General features: G+C 54.0%; 1 protein-coding gene across 1 annotated transcript in view; it reads right to left on the bottom strand.

The window, feature by feature from the left end:
• Positions 1-1732: 1732 nt before the first annotated feature.
• The window catches only part of AGPAT3 (1-acylglycerol-3-phosphate O-acyltransferase 3), a 109599-nt gene continuing 94936 nt past the window's right edge, over positions 1733-16395 (bottom strand). Inside the window, exons 8-10 of the mRNA XM_024120301.3 lie at positions 12941-13016; positions 6923-7121; positions 1733-6289 (exon numbers count right to left, since the gene is read on the bottom strand). Of these exons, the coding sequence (XP_023976069.1) occupies positions 6201-6289; positions 6923-7121; positions 12941-13016 (364 nt within the window). The 3' untranslated portion in view covers positions 1733-6200. The remainder of the gene's footprint in view (positions 6290-6922; positions 7122-12940; positions 13017-16395) is intronic.

Genomic DNA, 16395 nt, shown 5'->3' with positions numbered 1-16395 from the left:
CGGCTCATGCGCCCAGCCGCTCCGCGGCATGTGGGATCTTCCCGGACCGGGGCACGAACCCGCGTCCCCTGCATCGGCAGGCGGACTCTCAACCACTGCGCCACCAGGGAAGCCCAGTGGTGATGTTTTAACACAGTCTGCGGGGGAACTATGTTCCAGAGGTCTTCTGGTCCTGAGTCATGACTGAGGGGCTTGGGGTGGGGGGAGCCGGAGGACCCCTGGGCCAGGTGAGCAGCGCCTTCCCAGACAGTGCACCCCTGCCCTGCGGCTCCCAGCCTCACAGTACCTGGAGTCCCTCCAAGTCTCTGGCCCCTGGCAGGACGTCGGGGCTCCTGTAGGTGGACCGTCCCCACCAGCTGGTGGGTCTGAAGCCCGGAGCACGCAACATCGCCCCCTTCCTCTGAGCTGTCACAGGACAATTCCATCTCCCCACTGAGGTCTCAGCCTTTGGGGAGCACTTTCAGACCCGCTGCCGTGCGGCCACTTGGACCAGGCTGTGCTCTCGGGCTCCACGCTGGGAGAAGACACGGGAGGGGGAGCCCCCAGTGCAGGCCTGGGGTGTCATCCCATTTCCTAGTGGGGCTGTTCCTGTATGACCACCCCAAGCTCTCCCCTTGCCGTCTGGGGTGTGTGTGGCCCTGTGTGTGTGGCCCTGTGTGTGTGCCAATACACGAGCGTATGGGGGCGGGGCGCCTGTAGGCATGTGCTGGTACTCGCATGCTCTGAATTCAGGATATATTTTTAAAGCTAAATCGTGGGTAGATGTGTGCGTGTCTGGAGTGCCGGTCCCAGCCCGGCTTTCCCAGGTCTCAGGGCGGACGTGGGCCCGTCCCCACCGCCAGCACCGGCCCCGGAGCAGAAAAGCACGAACTCAGGGGCCGTTCCCAGAGCATAAGTGACACCATGGTTCTTTTAGCTCGATTTATTTTCACAAGACAGACAAATCAGACCCTGGAATAGCTCTTGGTTCTGACAAGAGTTCTTTTCTTTATAAAGAAGAAAAAGCGTTCCCGGGTTTTCTCCACAGAATGCATTTGTTTTTACAAAAAAATAGTTTTTAATATATACATGCCTACTTTGGAAACCTTTAGTCCTGGATGGCTTTTAAGACCCGTTTTTAGGCAGAGGGTCACTTAGCGTGCTTTATGCACCAACTGATTTTTCTCCCTTGTTTTTGCCTGACCATCGCTCTCCTTCTCGATTTCCCTTCCGAAAGCAACTTACATGAAATGGAAAGGCTCAGAAAGTGTCCTCACAAGACAGCCTCGGAGAAACAGTTCCAGCCGTTCCAGCCTCGGGAGGGTCTATTCAGGCGAGGACCCCGCGGGCCAGGATGTGCCGGAAGGGCCCTTCCTTCCCTGGGAAAACCCTCCGCAGACCAGAAGCAAAGGGACAGAAGGAGGCAGGCAGTCACTTTCTCTTGTAGCGGGGATATTTTATCCCTCTCTTTCACAGCAGCAATTTTAATAAACAAGTATGATGCCCAGAGCATTTTATCTAGAAAATACTGCCACTCAGGCAGGCTCAAGCACGCCTGTGTACAAAGTGACCTTCGCAAGCGCACGGCAAATGCAGCCAGTTTTTCGGGATACAGGCTTTTAGAGTCGAAGTTATAGCTCCCCCCACTCCCTCCCCCCACAAGCTCCCACAGACCAAAAATACCGCTCTCCTCAACTACACAAAGCTGTAGCAAAATTGTAAAAATGAAGTGTACAAAAGGAAGCATCCATAGAATACATTTGCACCCTGTATACAATTTATCACCCTTTGAAGCTGGCCAACGGTCAGGTGCGGCAGAGGATCGATAATAGAAAAAGAACCCCGACATCTGTCCCACACATTTGAGTCGATGGTTTGTGTGATCTTCCAAAGAGAGATATTTTCATTTACAGCTACAGTACTGGCTGACGACCCTTATGATTAAGAAGCCAGTTGAATTTCCTGGCGTTTAGGCAAGTATCATTTGATTGTCACCACATACAATTCTGAGACAATAAATACAAGTAGATCAGATGCATTTCTTCATGGTATCAAGTAACTCCAGTTTAATACAAGTTAGTGCATTTCAGCATCTCATTCACAGTTCAACTTCTGTCCAAAATACTTTTGCAACAAAAAGTTAAGAAACTGAAAAGTTTATGGGAAAAGAAAACTCCAAGTGAACTTGTCATCACAAAGCTTAAAACTTTAAAGCGATTCAATTGTCTTTGAAAAGAATATGCGGCCGCTGCCAGGCGGACTGGTGTCAGCCACCCTGTGATTTCCTGGGCTCCCTGAAGTGCTCTGATTTCCCGAGCGTTTTGTGGGAATCGCCACCACTGCCACTGAGTCAGCTGGTGGCTGACGCTTGCGGTGAACTTAATTCACGTGTGTCCACCCCTTCCACCAAGCAGAGTGCAGTGTGACATCTCCTACCCAAAAAACGTCCCTGCATTTTTGTGTCCTGGCCCTGACATGTGAGGGTGCAGAACCCGCATGAACATCTGCACACACCCGGCGGCACCACTCGCCTCGTGGGACCAAGTCAGGGCCGCGGCCGGGGCCACGGGCCACGCCCAGGTGCTGGGGAGAGGCTTGCCTTTGCTTTGGGAGCTAACTTGCTAGAGAGAGGGGCAGACACGTGGGCCGGGGACATGCTGTCTCCAGACGGAAGGCAGGTAGGCACGTCAGGCCCATGGTTTTAACCCTAAGCCCGGTTACACTGCAGAGGGTTGAAAGCCACGTGGCGCCACTGCCCGCTGTGTCGCATGCCGGGGCTGCATGCAGCTGTGGGTGAGAAATTTGCAGCACGAGTTCACACACAGGGTCGGACAATTCAGCTGAAAATCAGTTGGGCTGAGAAGATTCTATTTGGCTTGTCTATAGGTGTCTTGGGCAGAGACAAAGCAACATGCAGAGAGATACTTATTCTTCACCCCAAATCTGACACAAATGGGGGGTCCCATGGGTGTGGACAGCTTGGAGACAGCTCTTGACCTGCCCGTGACTGCAAGCACCGCTTTCTCCCCAGATCGATTTCGGTGCCCAGTAACTAGTGTGACAAAGCGCACACTGGGGTGACGGGGCAAACGGGGTGGAGAGTCCAAGCTGACTGGCGATCACGCCTGCGTCGCCTTTGCAAGAAAGTTCTGTTCACGTCGCTGATTCGTGTCATGACTGAGTGGTTTGTATAGAGACCACTCCTCAGCCTGACTCTGTGCTTCTCAGGCAGGGGCTGTGGACAGGCAGGGCCATGCATCCCGTACGCCGCCACCAAAGACCGGATGACCGGCGCCGCTTCTTTCTCTGGCGTTAAAACTCTTGCCAGCGGCCTCCCCGACCAGGCAGGCCTTTCCCCGGCGTCTGCTCACCGGCAGGAGTGAGGCCATCTCTGCTCAGTGCTGCCACAAAGACCCCGAGAGGGGCCAGAAAGTCCCCAGGTGCTGGTAGCTGTCACAAGGTCACCATGAAATGCCGCAGGCACCCTAGAAGCCCCCTGGGACTTCCCAGAGGGCACCGCTGGACACACGGGGAGGGCCCGGAAGCCAAACCCTACTCGCCAGGCTGCACCAGGATATGTGTGCAGGTGACAAAAGACACGGCACCGGGACCTGAGCTGAGGAACACACTGGCCAGCAGCCCCCCGGCTCAGAGCTCAGCCTGTTGGGCACTCGTGGGAGGGGCCCAAGGCCTGGGGCCCCGCCCTTTGTAGATCTCCAGTGGGAGGGGGGCTGGCCCTGGAGGCTGCCACAGGCCACAAAGCTGCCCCTGCAGAGAGGTCAGCAGACCCCTCCCCTGCAGAGAGGTCAGCAAACACCACAGAAATTCCTTGCGCCGCCCAACCCAGGGCCTAGCGTGTAGGCCGCCAACGACTTCAATCTAGAGCACACCCTCCCCGACTATGACAAGCAGGACCGTCCCAACACTCAGCCTGCATTTGGACAGTGGTAACATCAGAAACAAAAGGGGGTAAAGGAAAAGAAATAAGAAAAACACTGTTCTGAGATTTATTAATTTAAAAAAATGAAAGGAGCCTCCCCCTTCCCTTCTGAAGTGCATGAAAAGCAAAATCCACCCCTCCAAAAAAAAAATAACCCAAACGTTCAGGGTGTAGTTTTTATTGCTCTCAGAGGGCTTGGTATTCAAATGCACAAGCTAATCTGTGTTAATCAGAAGGGAGTCACTGAGACTTAAAAGCTACACGAGGTCTCAATCTCCATTCATCTAGGAGTCTTCACAGCTCATCACTGACTCAGTATAGAATTTACACATTGCGTATTAATCTCGAGGGGAGGGAACTTAGCTGAGAAGCAAGAACTATTAATTAAACGGTAAAAGATCTAAATTTGCATTTTCCAGGTAATATATCTTCACAGTAGTACCCTTCAACTTTTTCCTTTAAGAGTGTTAGGGATTAGTGAATTAGCAAATGACATAAACACACAGAGACAGATGAGCAGCATACTGTGTGAAGAAAAATAAGATCTAAGGTAGCCAGCTCACCGCAGCGGAAGCAGCCCCCTGCTCGGTCTGGCTCCAGGGAAGCGGGGGAGACGTGCTTTGTGGCAGAGGGAAGCTCTCTTCTGCGAAAGCACTTCCAAGCTGTCTTTCAACCTCGTGAGGACTTGTGTGCATTCACCACCACCCACGAGCAAGCCCAGAGCTGGGATTCGCTTCCCTGTGACCCTGGTCCCTTCACCAAGGTTACCATGCACAGTTCAGTAGCGTCATCACGAAGGGTATACGCTGTTTCCATGGGTCTCCCCAGAATGCATACTTAGGGCCAATGCATTTTTCCAGTTTAGTTTATAATGTTTTCCATGCCTCTTTCTTCCGTTTTTTTCCCCTAGAAAATTCAACCTGCCTCTATTCTGAACGCTGGTTACAGTACTATCGGGGATAACACCCATTCTTTTTCTTTCCCTTGCTAAAAAAGATGAGGGGAATGTGACTTAAAAAACCAAGTTGAACGTTTAAGACGACAGTCCGATGCAGGCAGGGTGACGGTGGACCGGCCTGGCGGAGTGCGGGGCTCCGGCGGGAGCGGGGACGGCGTCCCAGTCCCCGCACCCTGCCCAGCAGCGCGCGACTTCCAGCCCGGCCAGGCCAGCGGCCAAGCGCGCACGAGATACCTCCCTCTGCGGAAGAACCGGCTCCCACTTGGGCAGCAGGCCGGAGGGGACGAGGTCAGGGCGCTCCGGTCACCCTCCCCCGGGACGAGTGTGTCTGCTCGGGAGGGGGTGGCGGAGGAGGGCAAGGCTCACCACCTCTAGTTGCCATCAGGGAGTTGGGAGCCATCAACAGATCAACTGTGAAAATAACATCTCTAAAAGCTCCGTGTTAACAGTCTCCTTTAGAAGACAGGGTGATGGTGACACCGCCCTTTCAAAAATCCAACAGTCCTGCGGGCGGAGGTCTCCCCGGCACACAGCGCCTCCGGCTCCGGCCGGCTGGGGAGGGGGCCGCCCTGCACCCCCGCACCCGGCGGGGCGACCGCGGGGGACAGAGGAGCCGAGCTCCAGGCACGGGAAGGACTCGACGTCTCGCCGCGTTCTCGGGCTCCACTCGCTTTAAAACCGACTTAAGGTGCGTCAGGCAGGCCCAGGTGGGAAGCGCAGGACGCTCCGGAAACGACCAGGGGGCGCGTCCCGCCGCCAGCCCCGCCCAGTGTGCTTATCGCCGAGGGGCCGCCCCAGGCCCCGCCCCCATCGCCTGGAATCGGGGGGCCAGCAGGTGGGGCCCGGCGGGTGCTCTGGGGACCCCGGGACCCACGCACACCGTCCCCGGGTCGACGGGGGAAGAGAGTTTGCAGGGAGAACCGGGGAGGAGGCGAGGGGCAGCGGGAAACTCCCGAGATAACGGATAAAACCCCAAAACTGGATCTAAGTGTGAGAAGAGAAAGCGTCCAAAGGCCCCCTGTCAGGCAGAGCCCTAGACACATGGCGGGGGTGAGACCCGCTGTCCCGCGAGCGGGTCCCCGGGGCCGCTCGCCGGCAGCGGACGCGCAGGTGCGAGGCTGGCGTCTGTCTCCATCTGCGGGCCTTCCGACTGCTTTGCTCTTGGCTCAAGTTTTATTGGTCAATATTAGTCACCAGTTAATAAGAAAAATAGTTTCTAAGTGTCTTTTTCCCCACCCCCCGCTCTGTGTGTGTTGTTCTGTTTTTAACTGAGTTAAGTGGCTACCACCGTCAGGGTTACGTGTGTTCAATCACAGCCGTGAATTATTCCTTTTTCTTCAATTCTTGGTTTCCATAGCTGGAGCCTTTCTCTATTTCAGTCACTCCTATTAGCCGGCGGACTCCAAAGGAAGCTTTAAAATAGGAGACAGGTGAGGTTAGACTGATTGCCGGCAAGCTGGAGAACTCGTCATGGGGCGGGCGGACCTTCGGCCTCAGACCTGCCTGGGGGGCCGGCCGGCCCTCTCCCCTCCCCCGCCCCCCCCCCCGCGCCTGCCCCTCAGCCCGGCCCGGGCAGCGGCCAGCTCTGCCCCTCCGCCAGCCCGGGGAAGTGTGCGCCCGCTGCGGGGTGCGCTTCTCAGCCAGGGCTGGGGCCCGCGGTGCCCGGCCAGCGGCCCGACAGACCGGGTGCCCAGCAGGGCACTCAGGGCTGCAGGGCCTCGAAAGCGTCCTGGGCACCTCGGCCCATCACAGCAGCCCACGCCCCTGACTGCCCGAGTGCTAACCGGTGGCCCGGGCCCTCCCCACACAGCTCTCAGGACGAGACGCCAGGCGGGCGGAGGGCCGGCCAGCTCTCTGCACAGATGGCCCTGGAGTCTGGCTGTGGCCTTCACGGCCCTGTGGCTCAGTGGCCAGAGCAGCTCTCCGAGGCCGGCAAGGCTCAGGCTGCCTCCTGGCTCCCGGGTGACCATCTCCAGGCCTGGGCGCCGCGGCCGGCGCACGGAAGACTCCCCACCTCAAGCCGCGCCATCACGCCCGTTCATTACCTGCCCCGACAAACCCCAGGAACGCCAGGATCAGGAGGGGAGATCCACTGGCAAAGACGCCTAAGACAAAACTGAAGAGAGGAGACAGGAGAAGTGTGGCCCAGAAGAGGAAGTTCAGGAGTGTCCACGGCCGCCGGGCGGGTTTGAACTGCTGCCCCGGAAACACGCCTTCCCGGTTATACATCTCCTGCAGCGCATCCTGAAACGGTCAACCAGAAAAGTGGCCTCTTCGTGTGCTGCTGTTATAACCCCACAGTGAAAAATGACTCAACCTATAAATAAAGTGGACGGACCGTGCAGGCTGCGGGTGGGAGATGAAGTTGGGATGACCTCCGTGGAGAACCTCGGTGGCTTGTACCAAAAGCTTGAAAAATACAAACCCTTCGACAGGGCACCTTTCCTAGGAAAATCATCAGCCGGTGCCTGGTGCACGACACGCACCTTCAACACCCAGGACTGTGGTGTCGGCCGGCCCCTCGCTGTCCCCTGCGACATCTCCAGGGCGAGGGTGGCGGCCACCACCTGCCGGGAGTCCAGGGGCCTGGCATCACCCCCCACTGGCTGTGTCACCCACAGAAAGCTATTTAACCTCTCCTCCCTCCGTGTCCTGGTGGCTAATGACGGGAGGACAGAGGACGGGTGGGGACATCAGAGCATCCTCCACAGGGAAACGGGACACACGCTAAACGCCGAGCACCAGCTGCCTGAGGACCCGCCATGCTGACACAGACTTCTCTGCGGCCACGACACGTCACACGCTAACAAGGAGCTACGCTCACGGTCGTTGGTTTTCTGAAAGAAGTTAAGCGCCACATAATTCCACTTACGTAAAAATATGTACGCCTATATATTTGTCTAGGACGGAGTACACCCACACGATCTTAATTCCCCGGGGGAGTACATCTCACCTGTCCTCGTGTTTTTTCTATTTTATTCTCCGCTGTTAGCGTTCTACAGCTGTGCTGTGTATTACGTAAAAACAGGGCACAGGGGGATTAACAAATACCCAGCCTCGCAGCCTCTTCCAGCCTGTGGTCAGGCACCAACCGCCCCTGCTGAGCGACGGGCCACGGGGCAGGCGCCGCACGTCCTGTGTGGTCAGGAGCCACTGCGGCCCTCGTGCCCCTGTGTACACCTCCGGGCGACCACGCGAGCCCCCCACCACAAGGCCCTCCCCTGTGCAGCTCCAGAGCGGCTCCGCGCCCGCTCGCCCGGCCAGCTCCACTCTGACCACCTGCCGCCTGCACACGGGCCACGCCTCCATCCGCCCCCAGAGCGCCTGTCGGAGGGAAGCAGGGGCGCCCTGGGGCTCTCGGCGCGCTCACAGGTCAGGTGAACCGGGCCCGGAGGCCACCCAGAGACAAGAAGGCAGGACCTAGCCCAGCAGGAGAGTCCACTGTGGTTGCAGATTTGCAGCAAGTTTGTGACAGGCCTTTTGATCACCTGAACACACACACACACACACACACACACACACACACACACACACACACACACACACACGTGACCCTAACGCAGATGCTCATGTACAATCTCACCCACTGCCTGCCATCGGCACCCACGCCTGGCCGTCCTCCCTGTGGGGTGGGCCTCCAGGCAGGGGTGGTAGCCTCTGTCCCGTCCTGACCTGTCAGTAATTCCACACACACCCAAGGCTTCCCCCGTCGCCGCCCCTCCCACCAGCAGACAGCACCCCGCGCCCCCGACAGGCCTGCTCCTGCTTCCCGACGTTTCTCCAGGTGCCCCTGACCCCCCTTCCCGGGCCCCGTCACTCTGGGAGGGCGCAGAGCAGGGTCCAGAGGGCAACCTGGCCACCTCCAGCCAGGCACTCAACTCCAGGAGCAGGCGTCCTGCTCGCAGATGCAGGTGGGGTTAGACCAGGGGAAGATCACCCGCTCTGCTGGGGAGGGGCCTGCCACGCCCACTGCTGCTTGTGTCACTCAGACATCGCGTCCTTTCTCCTAACCCTGACGCCTTGCTTGACCAATCTCCTCTTTCCTCTTTCTAACCTCTGTTGAACGTGCTTATTGTGGAACTTTAGAGAAACTGACGCCACCTAAACCATCAACATCTCCAGCCTCCCTCACCGTTTTCCAGTCCCTCCCTCGCCCCATCCCTCGGGGGCTCCAGGGCCTCTGTCATTACAGGCCCCTTTCCTTCACCGAACCCCGCCTGGTCAGCGCAGCAAGCGTGGGGGAGCATGGCGGGGGGGCAGAGGCCGGGAGACCTGGGGACAGTCCCACCCACAGGATAGTCACCTCCTTCTCAGGACCTTAGTGCCCACATCTGCAAAATGGGGAAACTGTCTGGAGTGACCTTCAAGGCCCTTTGGTGACACCGAGGTCTGTTTCCACGTTACGACCGGAGCTCACTGGTAAGTGACCAGAGGCGTCAGTGTCTCCGGAGACACGTGAGTTACAGCAGGACCAAAGCACCCAGTTTGGCTGCTTCAGGGTCTGCGTATTCCCTGGCAGGGGGCAATGGGGCCGAAGGCGGTGCAGACCCCCTACTCACAAGACGGGGAGAAAGGGCTTCTCGTGCTTGGCTGGGGACATAACGGGCAGGCTCTTTGAAGCACAACTTAGAGACATTTCACAAGGGACCAGAGCCTCCTATCGCCAGTCACGGCGTTAACAGCGGGCAGTGACGCTCCCACACGCGCCCTGCCGCACGGGGAACAGCAGAAAGTTCATAAACGGCTCATAAATGTTCACAGGCAGGAAGACGGCTAGCCAAAACGGGGCGCCACCCCACGGGAAACGCATGGCGGAGCACAGCATCTAAAGGGGTGAGTGAAGTCTACGCCAACGCTGACAGATGCAACAAACGATGGTCACCAAACACAGAATACATGGGAGAACGTGACACACAGGGTGGTCCCTGAGGCAAATTACAACATGAGTGACGTGAAAAGCGATAAAAAATGTGTATGTTTCAATATTATGGAAAACCATAGCAAATAATAGAAAATACCCAGATAAATCAGTTATGTCCAAACCTGTCACTTGCTGTATCTGCATCAGGTTGTTTTAGAAAGTAACCCTTAGAGATGAAGACAAGGCCTGTGGTCCCATCCCCGCCAGGAGTCACATCACACTTCAGCTGGTGGTCTCCCTCGCCAGGAAGGGCTTATTTACACTGCACTCCTGTGCTCGGGTACCTCTACGATAATGCACGGTACTGCGCCTGCGCCTTGTGATTTTCTGTGAATAGCATCACGCTGGACGCCTATTGCAATCTGCCTTTTTTTACACCTACTTTCTCAAGATTCATTTAGACTGATAATATGTGGTTCATTCATTTTGACTGAGTCACAGTTAAATGAATACACATACATAATGTATCTATTTCCTAATAATGCACTTTTAGGTTATCTCTCATTTCCTGCTAAACAAATACTGTTGCTTGCAAATGTCACTCTTTGTAAGAGTTTCAAACTTTTTAAAAAAAATATTTATTTATTTGGCTGCGTCGGGTCTTAGCTGTGACACGCGGGATCTTTCGTGGTGGCGCGCAGGCTTCTCTCTAGTTGTGGCGCGTGTGCTCCAGAGCGCCATGGGCTCGGTAGTTGCGGCGCACGGGCTTAGCTGCCCCGCAGTACGTGGGATCTCAGTCCCCCCACTAGGCATCGAACCCACGTCCCCTGCATTGGAAGGTGGATTCTTAACCACTGGACCACCAGGGAAGTCCCTTCTAACTTTTAAAACTTGACCCTGATCCAGAGATGCATTCTCCTTTGCAACCTCGTGCACACAACGTCTCTCTGCCCATCCACCATGTGATGCACGCACACTCTAGTCCTTTCTATCTAGGTTTCTTTTTCTTCTGGAGAGCTTTATTGTTCTTGGAAATCACACATTTCATCCAAGTTTCCAAATGTAGGAGCATAAAGTTGCCATACTGCTCTCATACTATTTTCACTCCTTGCTCTTTGGTGGTGTCACCGTTTTTATTTCCATTAATGCTGGCACTCTTTTTTAATTGGTCAGTCTTGCCCAAGGCTTTAAAGAAAAGCTTTTGGTGCAGTAGATTCACTCTTTTGTAGCTTTGCTTTGTGCTTAAATAATGTATGCTATTTTAATTTTCTTTGTTCTCTCTCTGGGTTTACTCTATCTTGTGTATGTTTGTATAATGTATATGTGTGCATATGTGTACACACGTATATGTACATTATATACATCCTTTTTATCTCTCCTATTCCAGACTTGGGTTTCTTGAAGCTGACGAAACCCACGTTCATCAATTCTAGAAGTTTTATGGTTTCTCTGACAACTGCTCTGCACCATTCTTCCCACCTTCTCCTCTGGACTTTCTAATTGTTACATTCTGGACCTCTGTTTATCCTCTGGATCTTTTAAACTTCCTTTTTACATTTTCACTTCCTCTGTGCTGCATTCTGAGTAATGTTCTCAAAACCTGCCAGCTTACTAATTGTCTCTTCAGCTGTATCTGTTAACTAAGATTTTGCTGTCAGTTAGTAGATTTCTCATGCCTATACATTTTACTTGGTTTTTCTCAAATCTGTCTTTTTTTTTTTTTTTTGCGGTACGCGGGCCTCTCACCGCCGTGGCCCCTCCCGTTGCGGAGCACAGGCTCCGGACGCGCAGGCTCAGCGGCCATGGCTCACGGGCCCAGCCGCTCCGCGGCATGTGGGATCTTCCCGGACCGGGGCACGAACCCGTGTCACCTGCATCGGCAGGCGGACCCTCAACCACTGCGCCACCAGGGAAGCCCCGCAAATCTGTCTCATTTTTTAATAGGTCTTGTTCTTTTGTTTTCAATCCCTTCTTTTTCGCTTAATCATTTCAAACATACTGATTTGAGCCTGCCTGGTAGTTCCATGAGCTGAAGTTTCGGGAGGGTTTAATTTTTCTGTATGTCTGTTGTACTTGCCCATCATGGATTCTGGTTATGAGTGCATCTCCAGCAGAATTTTTCTGAAGAAATCTCGGGCAGCTTAGGTTTGGAGTCGTGTTCTTCTAGTTTTACATGTGCTTTTCTCAGGGACTCTAGAGAGATTCACCTAGAACCACTTTTTATGCTGATATTTTGGCTTAGTTCTTCCTGAACTATGCTGTTAGTATAACTTCAATCCCCACACCTGTATGAGGACAGTGTTGTGATTATGAATTACCAGGGAGGTGTTTAGAGACCAAGGGGGAAAGGCAACTTCAAAGTCACTTCCTCTGCTGGCAGTTACATTTTCCCGTCTAACCACTTGAAGGCAAAACTCCCAGAGGGTCCCAGCTTCGTTAGGGTCTTCAGTTCCAACTTCCAGCCCCAAGTGAGGTCAAGTCTTTGTTCTCTGCTTCCACGTAGGCATTAAAACTCAAGACTTCAGGATGGGTGGACCAGCAAACTCCTCGAGCTTCAGCTCACAGCCTTCCCACCTGGATTTCAGCCCACCTCCTCTTTTACTCCCTAGAGATTTCCCTTACTTTCTTCAGCACCTGTCAATGCATCTAAAAGGATATGTGTTTTATACTTGAAGGATTTTCTGATTATCCAAGCCTCCCCTATTGCTGAAGATGATAACCTAGTGTCCTGTTTGTTTGTGTGTATAAACTTTATACACACAGTATAAAGGCGGGGGTGAGGCATGTTCGGAGGATGGAGGAGGGACCAGGTGGGGTCATCATAAGAGGCCTGTCACATCATCTATACTATGCCTTACCTATTAAATCATATATATACACATACACACATACATAATGCGTGTTATATGTCTAATTTCTTTTACATGAAAAAACGAAACAAATGTGATAAAATGTTACTGCCGATGGTTATACAAGCATTGTGATATCCATTACACTTTTCTCTAGTTTGTTAATCCCTCAAAAGTTAGGAAAAATGAAAGACGAAGAAGAGGGTTGGAAAGAAGAATTTGAGAGTGGCACAGCACTCGTGTCTCCAGAGGGAGCCAACGTGCTGCCTGCCTGCCCTGTTAGCCGCCCCTCTGAAACCTCTTCGTGAGAGCCCGAGAAGAGGGTGGGTGTGGGGAGAGCTGAGCGCCTTTACCTTCTCCTGGTACAGTTTATGAAGCCACTGAGCCGCTTCCTTTTCATCCAGCGGGATCTCTTCCAGAGGAAATCTCCTGTTTTATTAAGAAGATTGAAAGCAAAGTGAATTAGCAGATGACATCCAACTGAAAAGGGGAAAAATGAATCATTATGCATCAGGGTTACCTGTCAGCCCTGCCTTTTCTATTCAAATCTGACTCTCAATTTCTAAACACACACACCCATCCAAGTAACTTCTCGGGCATTCCCCCATGCCCGGTGGGACTGCAGGGAACCACGGAGGGGCCGGGAGGTGCTTCAAGGGCCCGGGAGCGCTGAAGCCTTGCCCGGGGACACCCAGGAGCGGTCAGCTGAGCAGACCGTGCCCCCAGTTCCATTGGGAAAACTGACCGTTCATTAAGCAGTTTTGGTCTTTCTTAATAGTTTGTTCTTTGGGAGTGACCATGGCTGAGAGTGTCTTTTATGAGGCAAAGAAGAGTTTGTGTTTCACAAATGAAATCCATTTGCTTCAAATATGAAAAGCAGTAGAGATTTCGAAACGTTAATCTCAATTAACAAACGGCTGACTTCAATGATGACACTGACCTCTGTACAAGCCCTATCACCAGCTGAATTACCAGCCCCACGAGGGGAGGTGTCTGCCCGGTACCACAAGCAGGGCAAGGACCGCTTTCTACGGCAACTGTAGTACCTCGGGATCGCCAGGAGGGGCCGCTGAGCGCACGTGTGAGCAACAGTAACTTAACAAGGGATCGCGGTCATCCCGGGGGCTGGCTGCCCACCTCAGAGGGCCCAGAGTGAGAGCAGAGCCAGGAGAAAAGCCCACGGCCAGAGGCAAATCTCCATGTTTTTAGGGATCTCAACCTTTTTGGGTTTTGGGGGGTTTTTTAATAGATTTATTTTTATTTATTTATTTTTGGCTGCGTTGGGTCTTCGTTGCTGCGCGTGGGCTTTCTCTAGTTGTGGCGAGCGGGGGCTACTCTTCGGTGTGGTGCTTTTCATTGCAGTGGCTTCTCTTGTTGCGGAGCACGGGCTCTAGGCACGCGGGCTTCTGTAGTTGTGGCATGCAGGCTCAGTAGTTGTGGCACGCGGGCTCTAGAGTGCAGGCTCAGTAGCTGTGGCACGCGGGCTCTAGAGCGCAGGCTCTGTAGTTGTGGAGCACAGGCTTCTCATTACAGTGGCTTGCTTTTCATTGCAGTGGCTTCTCTTGTTGCGGAGCACGGGCTCTAGGCACGGGGGCTTCTGTAGTTGTGGCGCGCAGGCTCAGTAGTTGTGGCGCACGGACTCAGTAGTTGTGGCACACGGACTCAGTAGTTGTGGCACGCAGGCTCTAGAGTGCAGGCTCAGTAGGTGTGGCGCACGGGCTCAGTAGTTGTGGCACGCGGGCTCTAGAGTGCAGGCTCAGTAGTGGCACGCGGGCTCTAGAGCGCAGGCTCTGTAGTTGTGGAGCACAGGCTTCTCATTACGGTGGCTTCTTTCGTTGTGGAGCACGGACTCTAGGTGCGTGGGCTTCAGTAGTTGTGGCACACAGGCTCAGTAGTTGTGGCTCGCAGGCTCTAGAGCGCAGGCTCAGTAGTTGTGGAGCACGGGCTTAGTTGCTCTGTGGCATGTGGGATCTTCCCGGACCAGGGCTGGAACCCAAGTCCCCTGCATTGGCAGGTGGGTTCTTAACCACTGCACCACGAAAAAGCCCAAAGCCCTACCTTCTTGTCTCTAAAAGTTGAGAACTTTGGTTTTTGTGGGTTATACCGGTCCATCTTTAACATCCATCTTGTAAAACTTCCCAGTTTTACAAGCACACACACAACCAGACATCTGAGCGATGCTGGGCCACATGTCACGCAGCCTCTGGGAGACTCTGCTGTACGCTCAGAGGAGAGAAGAAGACTTAGACCCTCCTAGTAAACAAAACGGTTTAACTCTGTGGACCCGAAAGGTGCTGGGGACCTCCAGGAGTACACGGTGAGAAGTAGCGCTTGAAGGATTTGCCACAGGTGCCGTCTCAGGAAGGAAAGGAAGTTGGAAGGGGTCTGTCCACAGAGGGATGATGGCCAAAAGTGTCAGACTCACGTGACTGTTCTCCCCTGATTTCACATTACCACATACAGGTTCTGTTGTATGTCTGTTATATGCAGGACAAAATATATAAAATAAGAATTTTAAATGATGAGATAAAACATAAATACAACTCTGGAGTTGACTCCACTTTGAGGACGCTGGCCCCAGCTGCCAGCATGGACACAGGAGAGCCTCACGCCACCATCCCCAAGGCCCTGGACATGCCCAGTCTCAGGCCCCCGGGGAAACGAGGCACAACTCCACTGGGTCACAGGAACCTTGTCTGCTTTGATTACAGGTATGTTTTGGACTCACTGGGACATTGCTTTTACTCAAGACACCCGTTTGGTAATACAAAACAATAAGTTGAAACTTTTAGAAATTCTAAGAATATATTTATTAAGATATGATTGGGTGAAATATAGCCTCACATTTTCTGCAACAAAGGGGAAAATGAGCAGAATTAAAGCACCACTCCTCTCCAGCTGGAGCTGAGTGCCCACGTGGAGGGGCGGTATAGCCTGGAGGGTGGTGTGAGCGTCGGCCTGCAGCTGGACCAGGCGGGCTCCCCCAGCTCTGCCACCTACCAGCTCTGACCTCGGGCGGCTAAGGCTGCCAGAGCCCTCCTACCCAGGGACAAGAGCAGGATCTGCCTCAGGGCTCCCGCGAAGATGACCGCGGCCATCCAGGGCCCCAGAAAAATCACCCGTTCCCTGTTGGCCACCAGTGGTCAGCCCCCAGCCAGGGGTTCTAGAGAGCTAAGGGCAAGGGTCCTGGGCTCTCCCTTGATCCCAGGATGGAATAAGAGACCCTACAGCGACTTTGAGCTAGTCCTCTGTGAACGTCAGAGGGAAAGAGCCACCCAGCTTCACAAAATTATTCCTGGAAACTTCCTACACTGGGGCAGGAGAACTGAGTGGTATTTTTTTTAAAAAACTTGTCCTGGCTCAAGCTCTCAAGACTAACATGAAGGGGGCCCGTCAGAGCCTCCTTGCGTCTGACTGACCAGGACGGACACCAAGTCGGTGGTGGTCAGTGGCCGACATGGAGCTGACACAGAGACGGGGCTATGTGGTTTATACACACAGGAACGTCCTGCCTTTCTGGGCACGTGTGAGTGAAACAGGAGACTGGCGAGTTCAAACAGGACGATCCAGACAACACATGGACCTGGAAGGCCTGCCTGGAATTAGGCTTGGAGCTGCAATCAGGTCAGAACACCACTTAATGAATAGAGCAGCCCCCAGGCGGTGCTTTAAGGTAAAAAGACTTTTGGGTGGATTATCTTCTCTTCACGAGGCAGAGGAACATGGAGCATCAGAGCTTGGCGGAGAGACACAGCGACCTCCACGTTTCTGTAGCGCGGGGCCCCAGGGCGGGGCTTGGGGTGGGCCC

Source organism: Physeter macrocephalus, chromosome 8, assembly GCF_002837175.3.
Source record: "Physeter macrocephalus isolate SW-GA chromosome 8, ASM283717v5, whole genome shotgun sequence".
Classification (NCBI taxonomy): domain Eukaryota; kingdom Metazoa; phylum Chordata; class Mammalia; order Artiodactyla; family Physeteridae; genus Physeter; species Physeter macrocephalus.
The sequence above is the reverse complement of the archived record's forward strand: the minus strand, read 5'-3'. Positions and strand labels throughout refer to the sequence as shown.